Below are 19233 nucleotides of genomic sequence, written 5' to 3' on the forward strand. Positions count from 1 at the left end.
TAGACAGACCAGCCTGCAGCTAGTTGCGCGCATTCTCGAAGTGTTTTGTATAGTATAGTGAAGTGATGCAGATTGGAGTAGCAGCAACTTAAGTTACAATTTGAAGTTTGCAGCATGAGGAAATGCGGGATCAATGCACACAACTTTATACTATCTCTAGCAGCAGCTGACATTTAGATGCTGTGAGCGACACGGCTGCAACTAGACGCGTGCGCGCTCTAAACTTGTTAAATGTCAGTGTTTGTTTATTTTCGAGTGCATTTCTGAGAAATGTAATGCAAAATGTGTAGCGCAGGATTTAACTTCCGGGACAATTTGGCAGTGACTAATTGAATATTTTGCAGTTTTTTTAATTAATGAAACTTAAGGCGTATGCAGAATGACATTTGACAGTTTTCTAATTTTTTTTTTTTTGGGTTTTTAATTTTTTGTTGACAAATAGATAAATGGATGAGGAGGTGGAAAATAACTTGGGAGTAATTATTATATAAGAGACTTCACAGTATTCATAAAAGTAGGCACAATAACTCAACTGTTAAGAAGTTTAATAAGTTTATCATAAAGATATTAAGCTATCCTACTAACAATTTTGCTTCTATAGAGCTTTACAGAAGCAACGTCTTTGGCGCAACGGTTGCCGCTATAAAAATCACGCCAGAGGTTTGGGTTCGAATCCCAGGACCACCACTTCAGAACTTTTTTCAGGGATAAGTACCTACTGCCTATTGCTAGAAATTGACAAAGCCTCTTAAAGCCTCCAAGAGTATCATTGTCATGAAAAAGTGCACCTGTGCTTAGAGAATTCCTTCCAAAATGTGCAAGGAACCTCAAACTGAAGGCTTCAAAGCCATAACATTACTTTGCAAACCGCACCACCGCCATTTGGCGGAAAATCTTGCTGCACCACCGCTGCACCATCGCCGCACCACGTCCGCACCATTTTATTTTATATGAAAAAATTATGTATAATTTGGATTGAAAAATAAAAAAAAAACTACAAACGAGAAGTAGATTCTAACCCGAGTGTGCAGATCACTTTCAATTAGCAACCCAACGCCTTAACCACTCGACCACCGAGTCATGTTTGTACGAAATTGCAATTTGTTCATTAAGTCAAAAAAACTTCGAAGATGACTTAAACATTTGTAAAAGTACAAGAATAGAATTTTTGATCATGGTGCAGACGTGGTGCGGCGGTGGTGCACCGAATTTTTCTTTCAAAATGAAATGGTGCGGACGTGGCGCAGACATGGTGCGGCGATCAAAAAGTGGTGCGGTCGTGGTGCAGCAGTGGCCGGGCAGAATTCCATTTTTACTTGGGTTAATTACAATTCTGCTTCTATAAAACTTAACAGAGGCAATGATAGCATCTTTAAAGCTTTAAAGTAGCAAAATTTTAAGTTCGGCAACCTAGTATGCAATCCGTAACGCAACGGTTGCTGCGATGAAAGAGGTCTGGGTTGGAATCCCAGAGGATGCGAGGAACTGACAAAGCCTTCAAAAGCATCATTGTTATTGAAAAATGCATCTCTCCCGCATACCTTTACCTAGTATCTTTTTGCAAAATTCCAATGTTAAAATTTAAAAAATTAAAATGCATCCCAGTCCGAGTAACTAATGCATGCTAATGACTCATATGCGCTTATTCTTCTCAGTCATTGGAAACGTTTCCATATTGTCCCAATTTTGTTTTCGTTTTTTCTTCTCCAAGTCCCGAGACTTGAATATCGTTGGAACTTGGAAAAAACCGTCTACCCGCTGCCGTCTGTCGCAGTTGCCGACCAAAAACCAATCCCATCCTATGTCTATAAATAACACCATGACATAAATACTCTCTCTCTCTCTCGGGATATTGCAGAACAGAAAACTAAAAATCTCTACTTTTTTTTCCGTCCCGAAAAGCTATATCATCAAGGGTGTCGGTCGGTCGGTGTTGGTTGTTTGCGGGGAGTCTGACGCGGGATTCATAAATTATTTGAAGGCGAATCATTCCATTCCTTTTCTCTCAAGAGCCAAAACGATATAATGCCGGTCGCCAAAAGTATGCGGATAAGCATGATGTAGTGAGAACAAATAGAAATGCGTCCGTCTGTCGGTCCTCTCACAGTCGTTGTATAGTCATTTGCAGCAAAGCACAAGGATTTTGTTTTCACAAATTCGTTAATCGCCTTCAAGAGTGCCGATCGGGAGTTAGGTTGGGTTGGGATAATGATGATGGAGTAAAGGGAGGTTGGTTCGGTTGGACAGGCAGACGGGCGCCTCGTCTCCTTGTACTTGTGTGTCGTTTTTTTTATTCGTTCGTTTTTTATTCAGGGTGGAGTTCACATGGCTTGTATTTAGTATTATGTGTTAGCTGGGAAATTCTTACCGCCTGGATGAACATGTGGCGCGCTCCATCACTTCGTTGATGTTTTAAAACAGTGTTTTCGCTAGTAAATTTTAAAATGCTGTCATTTAACTTAGAAATGAATCCATGGACAAAATTGTATGGAGGGCAAAAACTTTAAGTTATACCGAGAAATGATACCTTGACGTATTGTTCTGGACTCAAAAGTTTTTTAAAAAGATTTCTGTTTACCCTATTTAGAAAAGAAGTCAATTTAATTGAGTGCACTTGGCAACCCTACTTTAGATTGATGGATCCCAAAGACAAAAACGTTGGCACATGTGTGGTAGGTATACGTTCTTAAACATAATTTAAAATCAAGAAATTCGATGTAATTTTTTGACAAATTAAAATTCAGTTTTTCATTTTTGTGTGTTGATAGATAATTTTATATAGAAAAAAATTATATTTCAGATTAATTGAGTAAGGAAATTAGGTTCTTGATATTTATAAACTAAACTATACTGATTTCTTGACACTTAAATATTTTGTCATTACACAAAATTTTTTTCCGTTGGTTTCGAACCTATTCAAAAGCCATGACGATTTGAAAAATGCCAATCGAAAGATAATAAAAAAAAAAATTTGGAATCAAATACGGATTTCTTTCTAATATAAGTCTCTGCGTTTCGAAATATGACCTTTTGAAAAATGTGTTTTTTTATTTTTAGAAGTTTTTTTTTACTTTCAAAAAATCTCAAACTTATAGGACATATAAAAATTGGAATTTCATAATGATTTTTGACCGAATAACAAGTTTTTTGGCCATTTTTAACCGTTTTTATTTTCCATTTTTTTTTTTCTTTAACAGATATTTATGGTTAATTTATACTGTAGATAGATAATAAGCAGAATTATTTTTGTACAAAATTTCAATTAACTGCGTATACACAATTTTGAGATAACGGTAAAATAAAGTTTTTAAAACGTTATATCTTTTGATCTAGAGCAGATAGAAATTGTATTTAACTTTATTGAGCATGCTGATAATATTACCTTTCACTTGATATATCACACATAACGGTACATTCACTACAAGTTACACAATCTTAAATTGAAAAACTTCAAAAATACGACAAAACACCTGTGGAGATCTGTTGCAGATGACCACGACCAGTCACCAGTTAATGAAGTACCGTAATTTCAGTTTGAAATTCCAAAATAGTTGGCTTTAAAAAAATTCTTGCTTTTTTTGTAGGCATCGTACAGATATGATTGAAGCATCATATTAAAGATTAAATGACAAGCTTTCAGATGATATAAAATTATTATAGGTTGTCATATAAAAAAATCGACTTTAAGGTAATGGAAGAAAAAAAAAATTGATTTTCATGCTTTTTTTTATTTAAATTGATTGGGCTCAAAAAATTCTACCTTTTTTTGTAGTTTGTAGATGCTGTACAGCCAAGGTTGATGTAAAAACAATCATTTCTTTTTTACAAAAGCAAACAACCTGTTTTTTTTATGAAGTTATTACGTAAAATAAAAGTCCGTTAACCGACTTGATGTTAACAACCTGTAAATACTCGATGTCAAAAACTTGAAAACTAAACTTAGCCATAAATTTTGTATTGAATTTGTGGACTGGCATTTTAAAGACTTTGGAAATATTTTGAATTAATCATAATCGTGGATTAGACAAACATAATGCACTTTTAATTTGAACTTTTGCACGTTTAAAACATTGTCTCATATAAAACCAACCATTTTGTTGGCCTTATTACCCGCCACAATCATTATTACCCCTTATTACCCGTACTTAAGTAACCAAAAGATGACTGAAACATTAAACTTTCTATTTAAAATCGACTATTAATTTTGAAACTCATTTAAAGCCTGTTTTTAATTTTTAAAATTGTGTGGCATTTTGTGATTTCTAAAATTAAAATAAGCAAACCCAAATTGAATTTCTCAAACTCGGAACAAATTCTGGAAAACTGCATAAAATGGTTTTAAAAATCAAAACTAAAAACAAACATTTATTTTATAAAAAAGTTTAACATCGTTGGAAGAAAAACACTGGCCTTTCAACACAACAACTGCAAAGCAACTTTAGAGTTTTGGCAAGTATTATTTGAAGATCATTAAGTTCATAGAAGCCTTAACTTGCCATATAAAAGCCATACACAAATTTTAATTTTAAATGGAGCTGTATGAGGTGATTTAAGAAAAAAAAAAATAAATTTTGAATTTTAAAAAAAATAAACTTTTTCGAAGTAAATTGTTAAAAAAAAAATCAACGAATAATAAAAAATTAAAATTTTAATGCATTGTTAATGAATGTTAGCCAATTATTCAGAGTAAAAAATCTAAAATTAAAAAAATTGTTAGCCAAAAAAAACAATAAAACTCAAAAGTTAATCACTAATAAAGCACCCATACCACTTACAAGGTTCATAAGCTCCGCCAGGCGCTACAATTTTTTTTTTTTTTTTATAAATTTTTTGTTTTTAATTATTCAATATTTAATTGTGTGTGTATAATTTTGTTGATATTTTTTTTCAGAAGTCCATTTTTATAAGACCGGATTCAAAAGAGGGGAGGGAATAATATATATAAAAAAAAGAAAGAAAAAAATAAATGAATAAATTCAATTACATTAATTTTTTTGATTTAACTTAATAAATTTTTAATATTTTTCTTTTTTTTAGTTTTTTTTATTTACAAGTTTTTATAAAAAAAAATTAAATTTTATTTATTTACATAAAAAATTAAATTATTTTCAACTATTACATTTCAACTAAAAAAATTACTAAAAGTTTTCTAGTAAATATTATTTACAATTTGTTTTGGTATTTTTGTTTTTATTTTATGCAAAAGAAAACTGTAATTTCTCGTTCAATCTTTTTTATTTAATTTATGGAAATTAAAAATACTAAAAAACAAATCTATGGTCCAATGATGTTGGACATTTACATATGAAACTGGCAACAAAGATATATTCTAGCGATAGTTTTTTTTTTTTTAATTTTATTGAGGAAAAATACCTTCACCAGTTTTTGAAATCAAAATTTAAGAGAATAAAAAAAAAAAACACAAATGAAATTTTTCATTAAAAATTTACAAATTATAAAAACATGAACAAAAAGTTAATTTAATTCAATATTACTTACATCGACGACCGTCGGTGATAATTTGTTCACAGTCATTTCGACTCTGCGTGATCGGACATTTGTATAATGCACCCGAATGATTCGATTGTGGCTGCAGATTCTTCCCCAATGGTGCACCGACCAGTAACCTGAAGAAAAATAAAAGAAGAAAATATATAAATTTAAAGATACACATAAATACATGTTAATTTTATTTGTATTTATTTTTTTTTTTCATTAAATTAATGTTGGAATATAGATTTTGAGAAATAGTTAAGCAATTATCGTCTCGTTTTACATGATCTTATTTTTTTTTAGCTTGTTTTTGACTTCATTTACAGTTTACGTGAGCAAACACTGGTTAGAGATTAATTGTGACATCGTGTAAGATGATATCTGATCTAATTTTTGTGTTTGTTATTGTCGGTGGTTTGGCGTGCGGCAGGCGCTGTACAGTGGTGCAAATTACAATTTTTAACAAATAAAATTTCAGTTTCTATAAAGTATAACAGAAGCTCCTTTCAACTTTGGTAGGGATTTGAAAAGATTTCTTTCAATCTGCTTGCGTTCGTTTGACTTTTATAAGTTCGCTTACCGAAGTTTTTCGGAAGTTCTATAATACTTCTTTAACCACTTGTAAACAACTTTATAGAAACTGTTAGGGAAATTATGACTTCAATAAGAAGATTGTTTTATTGAAAGTCTTATAGAAGCCTTATACAACCTGTTACTTGACAAATTTAAATTTGTTGTATTGTGAAATAATTCAATTAATTCAAAAAGCTTCAACTTTTAACAAATAAGACTTCAGCTTCTATAAAGTATAACAGAAGTACTTTTAGCTTCTATAAAGTAAAACAGAAACATCTTTTAAATTTGGTTGGACTGCGTTAAGATGTCTATAGATCTTCTTGCGTTTATTTAACTTCTATTAGCTCACTTGCCAAAGTTTTTCGGAAGTTACATATATAAGACTTCTTTTATAATTTGTGATCGATGATTTATGATCGATAAGAAAATATTTCTATTGAAAGCTTTATAGAAGCCTTATATAAGCTTTTACTTGTCAAATTTAATTTTGTTGTACTGAGGAATAAGATATGCTTTTAATTACGCTCGAATTTGTTGCTATATAAGGTTTTGTCATGTACTTTCATATTCAAAGGCTGCGGTATAACTCCTCAGAATGCCAAAGTTTTTCTTATTGTTCCTTTGTTTTATTTCGACTTCCTTTTTATTGAAAATTATGGTTTTTTTCTCCAATGGTTAGAGCTAAGACTATGGGAGTGTTTAAGAAATTTTTGCTTCTTTAAAGCTTTACAGAAGTTCCAACAGCACTTTAAAAGCTTAATAGAAGCTAAAATAGCATCTGTAAAGCTTTACCTACAGAAGTAAAATTGTTAGTTTGGCATACAATCTTATTAAAAAGTCTGAAAATTTATGTTATGTTCAGTAACTTCAGTCCCACAGTTAGCGATGCACAGTGGCAAGAGTATAAAAAATATATTCAAATTTGGTGTAACGACTCGTGTGCCCGATTAGTTTGATACTCATATACTCTTCTCAGCTTCTGTGATTAATTACTTAAGCACACGACCTATTTGATACTTTAAATATTTGTCTTGGCCCAAGAGCACACAATCACATCATGAAATTGCACTACTTTCCCTCAGAAAAACCAACAATTTCCAACTGTCTTCTATTTTATTTAAATTTTTTTTAGACGCGCCATATGTCCAGTCATACGTTTTTATTTATGATTATATTTTCATTATTTCTCAAGAGTTTTTCTGTATTTATTTTTGTTTTGTGTATAATATGGAATGGAGTTTGAATGGTTTTGAAGTGGATTGCCACTTGAAGGGGTCCATATCCACTCTACCACTTGTTTTACTCAGTTGATGTATAGCTAGATGGGAGAGTATTTGACGTAGAAGATTATGTCTTATTATACTCGTTTTTTTTTTTAATAATTTTTTGAAGTGTTTGCTTTTGCTTAAAGACTGGAAAATGTTTAAAAGGAATTTTAAATTCGATGAACTTACGATAGTCATAAAGCATTTTTTTTATAAATCTTTTAACAATAATTGGGCATTTAGAAAAAAAAAATATATTTAGGTACAATGACTCAAAAGGGGACATGCAGTCATATGGACTTTTGAGAATGATATCGTCATTGAACTTAAACAAACACAATTTTTGTAAGGAATTGAACTTGAATATAGCCACTTTAACCCCATTTATATTTAAGATAATTGCATTTGGTATCATAAGAAAATCTGATGATGTCTTTTTAAGGACATAAGTGAAATCACATAAGTGAATTTGACTGCAATCTATTATCTATTCCGGAAGGTCACCTGGAGTCGTACCACTTAGTAACCTCTTGGGAATCTCCAAACGAAAATTTTTAGTATGTATCGCTCTATAGACGACTACAGTCATTGGATACATTGCAAAGATTGTTGGAGAGCTGGCTTCGTACCTAATCAAGATATGTCAAGAAGAGAATCAGATATTATCCTGTCAAGTGCTATGGACTATGACGCTAGGGGTCTGAGCTCTATTCCCAGCCTCTGGCGAACTAATTGATGAGTTTTACTCTTATGATGAATGATGATAGGTATAGCAAATTTGAACAATGGACCACTCAAAAATGTAGCATAACCGCCAAAAGGTGTAAGTACTCGTTACTAGTACATCACAAAACAATAGACCATGTCCTGCCAAAAGTTGTTCGATTGACAAGCTATGATCCTGGATGTTGTAGAACATAAAAATCTACGTGACCCTGAATTTTTAATAAAACGAGCTAAATACCAGTACGAATAAAGTAGGGTAGAGTTGCTAGTAGCCGGCGGCCCCTTAAGAATTCTGTCTCATAAAATAAAGCACAGAAACGTCAAATATCAACATTTTCGAATAATTCTTGAAATAAAATGTACTTTTTTATAATAATTTTTCAGTATGGTTAAAAAAAATAGGTAATAATAGTTCCCAAAAATATTTTATTGAAGTTTTTGTATAAAAAAGTCCGATTCTCCTAAATCTGGCCTTTGTTTCCTAATTTCGGCCATCAGTGTCCCATTTCCGGCCACTGACTTTATAAGGTCAAGCTTAAATAAATTAAATGTTTTTTATTTAAATTTTTGTGTTTTAAGAATTTAGAAACAATTTTGATTGTTAATAAGTTATAATATCAAATGATTTAAAAATGTATTTATTTTTCCCCATTTTTTAAACTTTTATCAATAAAAGGGGGCCGAATACAGGAAACTCTTGAATTTCAAAGCTTTTTTTGTGTTCTATCTCCGGCCCCCCTTAAAATTACCAAAATTCACATCTTTTTCCTATTTAAAACCTATTTTATTTGAAGAATAATATATGTTTAATAAGAAAAACAACATTTCAAAGAATTAGCTCTGAAATTGTTTCCACAAAACACTAATTACGATAGTAGCTTTCGGCAGTAAAATTTAAAAAAACCATACCCGATTGGATCACTTCACAAAAACTTATTTTTTTCTAAGAAAACTGAATAACAAGAATAATAAGAATATTGTAATTTTAGGAGAGATATTTAAAAGAACAGAATAAGAGCAAAAATTTGGAATAAATCCTACGAAATCACTAGTGTTGCCGCCAGCATAAAGGATCAGGATTCTAATTTGAATTTTAACTTAAATTTTTACTTGTTGTTTTTTAAATGTTTTTCAATATTGAGTTTTTGCTCTCAAAATATTTGTTATTATAAAATTTCTTCTGAATTGAAAACCTCTAATTTTTCTCAACGGAAATAAATATTATACTACCTACAAATTTGGATCTAAATATTAAAAATAGATATTGGAATACTTCGAACTCAAGGTAAAATATGAGCTATCGAAACATGGTCCTTCGAGCCGGATTCTATGAACGAATTCTCTATCTTGTGGATAAATAGAGTTTTACATGAATTTTGTGAAAAAATGAAAAAAAATGGAAAGTTGCATTTTGATCATCATTATGTATTTATTTATTATTATTACTTTTTTTTATTATCAAGAAAAAGTGCAAAATGATTCAAGATGAGGGTGAATTCAGAAACGATATATGTACATATATTTGGACGGAAATGAAAATGGCAGCCAAAGCGGCGCAGGTATAATGTTGTTTAGAGTTAAATTCGGAGTTTGAAAGTTCCAATTCGTGTTTTCGTTGCGCTGACGAAGCTTGAATTTGGAATTTCAAGTCTGAAAGTAAAGAGCTTTATGGATTATGGATTAGATCGTTTGGTGTTGCGCTGACACCATTCGATTTCAGATACAAATTTGGTACACTGCAGGATATTTGTATGGAGAAAAAACTGCCAACTTTTTATTATTCAAAATGGCGGCTCCAAAATGGTGGCTCCAAAATGGTGGCTCTAAAATGGCGGCCAAAATAAGCCTTTTAATAGAATTTTTCATTTCAAAATAGTATATAAGCTAGATTCAGGTCAAAAACGTTTTAGATCTTAAATATAAAATTTATAGATTGATATTCTTAAAAAAAATCAAATGTTTTTAAAACAGAGTCCAAAAAGTGACAAATTAGTAAAAGACACTTTTATCTAGCGTAACTTTAAATAGCGTAATATTACGCTATTACATGGATAATTTTGTAAACTAGCACCATTTTGACATCTCTTCTATTTATGTTTCATAAAAAAATTGCGTATTTTGGGGTTATATGGTTACCAACTATTTTTTTAAATAGTTATGCACTGCATAAGGATTTATGTAGTCACTAAACAACTTTGCATAAATCCTTATTCATAAAAAAATATCGATTCAATAAAGTTATAAGGTGTTTATCTCAAAAAAAAAAATTAAACAAAAGGGGAATTTTTTACATTTAGGCATAAGAACATCATAAATGGTGTTTTTTCACAAGCGATTTTCCAAGCCGAGTTGGTCTAAAGTAAGAGGGTCAGTGGGTGAAGGGTACCAGGTCACCATGACATTTTTCTTTTTTTTTATATTTTTTTGTTTAAAAATTGTAGCAAAATATAATTAAATAAATATGAACACTGTCCGAAACTATAACTCTTTAATTTAATGTCAAAATAATAATTTTAATACAAAACTTTTCTTATGTAGGCACTATTCAACCCCCAAAAGCGTAGGTATAGCTTATAATATCCTTATTCAACGTTGCGTAAGCTTTATGAATAAGGTTTTCGTATTCAGAGAAATTATAAGGAGTGCATAGCGTTATGCATTCACTGTGACGCGTTTATAAATATGGCTGTATTTGTATAAGTACAAAAATCTAGTCAAGGCTGCCATGCGCCTATGTTTTTGCAATATTGTTCGACGGAATAGACATTTTTGAACATAGTGCGGCTGTGGTATGGCGGCAGTTCCGCTGTCAAAAAGGCGAGCGGTGGCAGTTCGGCCTGCTCTGCCAGTAATATATGTATAAGTAAGGTGTAGACCTACAGCTACACTTGTTATTTGAATTTTATACAACACGGCGGAGTTTCATTTTTACTCCGGCCTCTAAGCTTAAAATCCGCCACCCGCTATTTAAATAGAAACAAAAAACTTCTTTAAAACCTTTTCCTTCCTTAACTTTACTTCGTTGACTCTTTTCAATTCACAAACTCACTCAAGTTTATTCCCCTTGACCATGAACTTGTTGAAATTGAAATACACATTAATTGAAATCAATTCCGTCTGTGCCTCCAGCCTGGTTAAAGTAAAAAAGCCAGATGAATCAGTGCTTTAAACAAAGAATGTGACCAATTCCATATATGGACCTGGGGGCACCGAGATGTCTACCCCATAGTTTGTATAGTTGCGACTTAGTCACATTGGTTACACGCGATGAATAAGGAAAAACTACACTTCTTCCAAACAAACATATGTTAACATAGAAGAGGAGGAGGGTATTTCTATGAACGAACTGCAACTAAGCGATTAGACATTAAAGATTATACAAAAACCTCTCTCGAAACAGCAATAGCACGACAATTATTGCTATAAGAAAGAAAAAAAAAATACTCAAAGAAAACCCCAAGTCCAACATAAAGCTATAAAGACTGTGGATAGAGTCCAATGTTATCGCGTCGGTGGTGGACACATAAAAAAGAGGAGACACAAAAAAATGACTATTTTTGAATTTGGTCGCGTGACAGTCTTTGTCTTTCTTTCGAAGGATGAAACAGTCTCTGGACTAGCAATTAATTTTGATTCGATTGTTGACGCAAACTAATTTAACAGTCTGATCAGCAACGTTCAAAATATTTCAAGTCTCTCATATTTAATTCAATTGAAGAGAGTTCCACTTAACCAAAAAATGCGTTTCAATCAAAAAGACTTGGACTCTTGAAAACCAAAAGAGAGAAAGAGAAAGACGGATAGACCCGAAAAAAATATAATATAATTGCATCCGGTGTTTTGGTTCTGTTCGGATCTAAACAAAAGAACACGAGAGAGAGAGAGAATCTGGAACGAAAATGTGGTACTTAGGATGCACATGTCGGTCGGTCGAGGCTATACGTCTAAGTATACGACTGATAAGCTCCTATAAGAGCCTCCTTGGTTCTATGCGCAATTAAAAATTAGTGTGCGCAGCGTGTATGCACTTCAAGATAACACAAGAAGAACAAACATGCGTTTGCTTTGGATTTAATTATGCATGCATCTGATAAAAACCGGAGAAGTGCATTAGGCTATTCGTTCGTTTCGTTTCGTTCTTTAACTTGCTTTATAGAAACTATTTATACGTTCGTTATAGAGAGCAAGTTCAGTTTTCGATAAAAAGGCGGTTGGTTGTACAGACAAAAATAGCTATAAAAGTATACCTACATTATATAAACCAGAGATGCTGGTTTTTGAGAAAGCACAAGCACGCTTCAATTTGCTTCTTTAATGAATCTGGTTTATTGACAGTTTAAAACAAACCTAAACGCCTGTCATCTTGGCTGTCATCTTCTCTGAGTCCAATTAATATTGCAGCCTACGAGAAAATGACAATCTAGAGAAGATCAACATGATATAAAACTTGCTGATAGCGATGGTACATATGTATATACGTAAAAACTCATACATCAACGTCAATTTATATAAATATTGACGAGAATCTCTTTAGGAGCTCTATAGAAGACAAACACGTCAATATACCAAGTTCAATGGCATTCAAGTTCGTTTCGTGTGGATGGACGTTTTCTTAATTAAATTTTATAATTTTACTCTTTTTTTTTTGTAATAGAATAGACCAACCGACCACAGAGTTCAAAATATTTCCTTTCCCTTCCTTTCAATTCCATTAAATAAAATTACGAATGCCAGTGAGTATACGAGTTGTGAATTAAAAGTCAATTTTGTTTGTCTTCATATTTGGTGTTTTCACCATTGAACCCCAAATTACGAAGAATTGTTATTTAATTGACCCCGCTCTTTCCGGTTATGGATCCAAACCGAAAACTATGAAAAATAGACACGTCTTTTTGGTTATTGGTTATCATTTTAGATTTTTGAATTTAATTTGTTGATTTTTTTTTGATTTGATTGAGTGGGATTGTAGAAAAGTGTGTAAATGATTCAACAAGCAAAAAGCTACTAGTTTTATGGTAGAATAACTATAATAGCAGCGAATTTGAAAAGTTAATAGTTGTGTTCACCGAGGATTTTTCTAGATCAGAACAGGACAGGACAGCACAGTTTCATGAGAAACGTCAGAACATGTTAGAACCCTTCAAGCAAGAAAACTGAGTTCAACAAAGAAACTCCGACCTCAGACCGCGAAAATCGGGGTTGCACTCACACACTTGCAACTTTTTGTGTATGAACACAAAAGTCGAACGAGAATCGTGGTGAAAAATGAGAAAAGGAAAAGAAAGACAAGGCCAACAAGAGCCAACAAGAGCCAAAGCGTCATTTTGTTATTTTTTGTTGAAGTGTTTGGTCGCGTCGTGTCTCGTGTCGTTGTTTGGCAAAATTCTTGAAGTCAAAGATAAAGTACATAATATTGCTCCATGTGATGATGAATCGGATAGTAAATAGAATCGGATAGAATGTGCAGCAACAATCTGCACATTCTCAAAAACCACCCGGCCGAGTGCACCACATGCAAACCCAATTTACATTGGGAAAAAAACCAACCCCTTTACCCCAAGGTACACCAATGCATCCGGATGTAACGCGAATTACTGGGAATCGACAGCAGGTATTTAATAACATTAATATATCTCCTGATCATTGTTAAATCAATATCTTTCTAGAGAATAACGAATCAGCAGGAGATATCAACAAAGGAAGGAATCAACAAAGGAGTTAATAGCTACTAGACATCCAAAAGTGCACAAACAACAGCAGTGGTCCGTTCTTTTATTGAACAATGTTAACTATTGTTGTTATGTCAAAAAAAAATCGTTGTATTTGTTTTTGTTACATTTTGTTACAAAATGTTAACTTTGATTTAGGAACGACTAAATGTTACATTTTGTTGATCTGTCAAAAGAAAAATTTTTGAGATTAATTTTATGAATGAATAAACAAGAAAAAATTAATTTGGTACTGAAATAATTCTTTTTAATTGAATTCTAAGCAAATTGAAACAAAAATATGCATTCAATAATTTCAAATATGGAAACAAACAAGAAATTCTCTTCTCACATCATCCCCTCTCTTCCCCATTTAGTTGTGTTTGACAGATTAACATTGAAACTCAAGTCCAGAAGCTGAGTTGGAAAAATGTTGTGAGTTAGGAACGATGTTGTGACGTCACGATGTTACACTTTGTAACTTTTTTCTCATTTAGGAACGATGAAAGTTAACTATTGTTAACAATAGTTAACATCGTCGAATAAAAGAACGCATCACAGCAACAACAAATAAAAAGATTTATTTTATTTAATATTTATTTTAATATTGTATTTATTGTAATTGTTTGATCTAAAAAAAATTAAAATAAAAAAAAAAAAAACAATTTCAGTGAACAAAATTGATAAACAGAGTTTTTTGTTATGTTAGAAATGTCAAACATATTCGATACTCGAGTATCGATCGATTTCAAAATGCCGGACGTCATTCGTTCCGACTTCGGCTCCAATTTCTCGGAATGGAGATTTTCACCACACTAATACATATGCAATCGACTTCGCGGTGATTATAATTTCCATACTAATTTGAACCGCCTTCAGACCAGTTTCTGGTCTAATTTGAGCCGCCTTCATTCATTTAAACGTCAGTTGTCAAAAAAAAAAAACAACAAATTGTAAATTATGTGAATTTTTTGCTTAACGGTTCTCGTTAGTTTTATCTATTTTTTTGTGTTTTTTACTGCGGAAAATATAATTAAAAATTGTTTTTAGTTATAAAAATCACAAACACCCGAGGAATATTCGCACAATTAAATCAAAACAAAAACAAAAAATGACAGCTTTGATTTTGAAACTTCTCACGAATCTGTTCTAACCTGGATCTGACTCAAAAGCAAGAACAGAAAATCCTGTTCTAAACTGTTCTAGATTTGTCAATGAACAGCAAACTAGAACAGTTCAGCACAGAAAAAAACTCAATGAACAGCAAAAAGCTGTACTTTTCTACCTAGAACATTCCAGCACAGCGTCAGTGAAAACAACTAATGTCAACAATAACAGAAAAGAACCCTTTTGAAATGTCAAAACAGTCGCAGTAGAACTACTGTCTGGATTGAGAAAACTTCACCTTGTGAACTATTTTTTTATTGGCTCATAGCAGTTCATCAGCTGTTCATCAGCTTTGATCAACTGTTCATCAGCGGTCCATCAGTTGTTCATCAGCGGTCCATCAGTTGTTCATCAGCGGTCCATCAGCTGCTTATCAGTTCTTTATCAACTGTTTATCAGCTGTTCATCAGCTGTTCATCAGCTTTTTATCAGCTGTTCATCAGCTGTTCATCACCTGTTCATCAGCTGTTCATCACCTGTTCATCAGCTGTTCATCAGCTGTTCATCAGCAGTTCATTAGCTGTTTAGCAGCTGTTTATCAGTTGTTCATCAGCTGTTTATCAGCTGTTTATAAGCTGTTCATCAGCTGTTTATCAGCTGTTAATCATTTGTTAAATATTTCAGAATGACTGCTTAAACAAAAGTTTTCCATAATTAGGTACATCAATATGTATAATTTCCTGATATGTTAAACATATTCTTCTGCATTAGCGAAGGAATGGATATTTTTTTTAATTATTATTTATTATTGTTATCTAACACTCTCAGTGAGACTACACCAACTACTAGATCCAAAGATGCCCTAAAATATGTTTAGTGAACAGAAAATATGTTTCTCATATTTTTGTGAACAATTTTAGCGCGTGAATATTTACACAAAACTCAAATAAAAATTAAGGAGCTACACGAAACACGACAACAAATTAGTCCACCATAGTCAGTCGTGCTTCTATAAGATATCTTTAACCGTTTAACCGTTTTCTTCTATAGGTACACTTTTTAGGGCCCCTCGAAAAAGAACACAAAAAAAAAAATACAAAAAAAACTTCCATGAAAAAAAGAAGAATGCAAAAAATCGTGAACCATTAAAACGTTTTGTTGCACTTACTCGCCCCCAGATGCCGACCTCATCCACACAAGGTTCCACTTTAGGTACTGTGTTGTTTAGTGTAGTTTATGTACACACCGGAAAGTAACTTAGATTATAGTGTGGCAAACAAAACGGTCGTGCTGTAGATTAGCAATGCAAACGCACACCCTCTTCATGTTATTGTGTTTGTCGCGTCGATCCTGGCGGAACATTATTTTGTTTGCCATCGATGACAAGAAATCGATAAGTTCTCTCTCTGCTTTTTTTTCCTGCAGATATAAGACAGAGCGAGTTTAAGCACATTTTCGAAGAGGCCAAACGATTAAGGACAGACAATGGACTCCGTCAATAGAAAGAAAAACACATCGGGTGTGAGAAATGCATCGTTAAATCTCGAAAAGATACTATTTTTTTCACCCTCTTCTGTCTTTTTATGGCAACTCTTATGGAAGGATTCCGGACGTTTGGACATTCTATACAATGTGCCGAAGCAATTTACACTGATTGCTTGACCTAACGCCCTCGTCCGGTTGTTTTTTTTTTTTTTTTTTGCAAAACCGTGATTGACCATTAAGTCAAATTGCAATTTGACGAGGGACATGCCATGAAAGTTGAAGATAGGACATCAATTCAATTATATGGGGGCAGAGTAAGTACCATTTAAGCTGCCAAAGAAAAAAAACTACTGCATGCAAAATCTTTATGGGTTTTTGCTAACTGAATTTAATGGTGTATATGAGCCTAAAACGGAACTATCAATTCTATTGATTTCAACACTTAATGGCTTAAGTAGTAAAATTTAATGAGATTTTCTCAGCTACTACTATGTACCAACTACTTGCATTTCTACTCGTAATGGAGTTATAGCTGGTTGTTGGAAGCCACATGATAAATTATGTGGGTGAAGTGATCTTATCAACCTACAAGACTTAAAGGAGAGTATAGTTAGTTCGACATATTTGAGGTTTACTTCCTAAAATGGTTCATTTAATTAGCAGTACCTACTACAGTTTCTCTTTGAACAGAAAGGCAGTGCTGTCGATTAAGAAACTTAATTAGGAACATTTCTTTCGACTTTCTGAGATTGTGTTTCCGAATTTTTATATAACACTTAAAATGCATTCACTCCTAGCATCATTTTGAGGTTCGAAATCTCAATAAAGTCACATGTTAACATGACAGCATGCGATATGTTATCAATTTGTATATGTGAATGTCAATTATTCAAATACTCGTTATCTAAATGCAAAAACACGTTTGTACTATGGTACGTGGTTACATTACATACATTATTAGAAAAGTTTTCTTGTCTCCAATTGGCTTTGACAGCAGTCGAGGAGTGAAATAGTCGGATCTTAATAAAACACTGGATACCATACAAAATTATAACAGTTTTATTGTCTATAATTAGGTTTGACAGTAGCTGACGTGTGAAATATACCAATTTAAATAAATAAATGGATTCCACACAAAATTATAACAGTTTTCTTTTCTCCACTTGGATTTGAAAGTAGTAAATAGTTAATAAAACACTGAATTCCATTATAAATTATAACAGTTTTCATTGCATTGACAGTTGCTTTAGAGCTATTGGCTCTATCTATATAATAGGTTTTTACTTTTAAGACTAACGTTTCACTCCAGATTAAAACACAAAAAAGTAGATAGAATGGGATCAATACAATTATAAAAGTTCTTAGACTGTTTATTGAATCCAGTATACAGTGTATTAACAGCGTATAAAACAATTAGTTGTATAAAATTATTACTTTTACTTTCTAATTGATTTTTAAATAACAACTGTATATACCAACTTTTTGCTGTTTAAACAATATTTCTTTGGAGTTGCTAGACCTCTAATGAGTAGATGATTAGTAGATTTAGTACTACAATCAACAAAAATGATCTTCTGCTCGAGTTTAGTTAGAAATAAGTAGTTGTAGTACTAGATTTTTACTCATGCCGTCTAATATCTCCAAAAAAAGGCGGATAATGGCATCAATAACTGGAATAAGAACAAACTGTTATACTCTGTGTAGGAGTAATGTCATAAATAAGTTGTTAAAAAACAAACTGTTATACTCTGTACGAGTTATGGAATAAGAACGAACTGTTATACTCTGTAGGTGTAAGAGAAATGTCATTAATAAGTGGTTTCAAAACAAACTGGTATACTCTGTAGGAGTTATGGAATAAAAACAAACTGTTATACACTGTAGGACGTCTACAATGCACTGAAGAATAGAAAAAAACGTAGATTTGGGATTTAATTCTTCTTTTTTAATGACAGCACTGATTTGAAACAAAAAATAAAAAAGCACTGTTCGATTCAATGTTTTTAAAAAAATAATCATGTTCAGCAATGTTTTGGTACAAGAGTCTGTGAGGCTAAAATGTTGTTAATTATTAAGGCGCTAAATCGGAAATATATATATGTAAGTATTTTAATTAGTCACGAACCAATGACCAAATACGGGCCAGCATGGAACGTTGGGTCGGGTTCGTGTTCAACACGTTCGACATGCACACATCACATAGATTTTGCTGCTGTTTGCAATGTGTGCTGCTGCTTACAACGAGCGCGAAGTTCGTAAATTTAATTAAACTCAAACAAATCTTCTATAAATGGAAGATAACAAGACCGACGAACGAAACGAAGACAGTGGCCATTGCTTCTAAGTTAAAATACAAAGTTTACCTTCTGGTGTGCGCACCAATGAAGTAGAACGAAGGTATACCTAGAGTCCATGTGTTGTGTATAATGAGCCCGCGTAAGCATAAACTTCCTCAATGTTAAATGTGCGTATAGCTCAGAGAGTAAAATAATAATAAAGAAGGGGATAGGTATGGTTTGCTTAGTTTGGAGGTAATGGTTTTGTTTCAAGCGCCGGCCGGTCCTGGTCATTTGGTCGTTCCATCGATCAGTGAAACTTGTAGTAGAGAATCTGTACTGTCCACCGCCACAGCGACCACCACTATTATGTGTGTCCTATTAGCGGTGCGAGCGCGTCTATAGAGTTTCGAGATTTATTTTTTCTCACTCGTGTCATCCTAATGTGTGCTCTTAGAGCTGCGAGATATGTTGGCTGTCAGTTGTGTGTTAGCAGCACTTTGGGGGGGGAAAATGTCAAATATAATTGGCAAGTGTGCAAGGAGTCGTCGGTCGTCGCGTCCATCGTGTTTGGTGGCTTGTGTGTTAACAAGCAGA

At 32.7% G+C, this 19233-nt stretch overlaps 1 protein-coding gene across 3 annotated transcripts in view; it reads right to left on the bottom strand.

The window, feature by feature from the left end:
* The window catches only part of LOC129912220 (integrin alpha-PS1), a 117233-nt gene that overhangs the window by 27605 nt on the left and 70395 nt on the right, over positions 1 to 19233 (bottom strand). For 2 of the 3 annotated variants that reach the window (XM_055990365.1, XM_055990367.1), the window contains exons 2-3: positions 5500 to 5627; positions 4776 to 4799 (exon numbers count right to left, since the gene is read on the bottom strand). In XM_055990365.1, the coding sequence (XP_055846340.1) occupies positions 4776 to 4799; positions 5500 to 5627 (152 nt within the window). The remainder of the gene's footprint in view (positions 1 to 4775; positions 4800 to 5499; positions 5628 to 19233) is intronic. The other variant, XM_055990366.1, reaches the window with a different exon arrangement.

This window comes from Episyrphus balteatus, chromosome 2 (genome assembly GCF_945859705.1).
Source record: "Episyrphus balteatus chromosome 2, idEpiBalt1.1, whole genome shotgun sequence".
NCBI lineage: Eukaryota > Metazoa > Arthropoda > Insecta > Diptera > Syrphidae > Episyrphus > Episyrphus balteatus.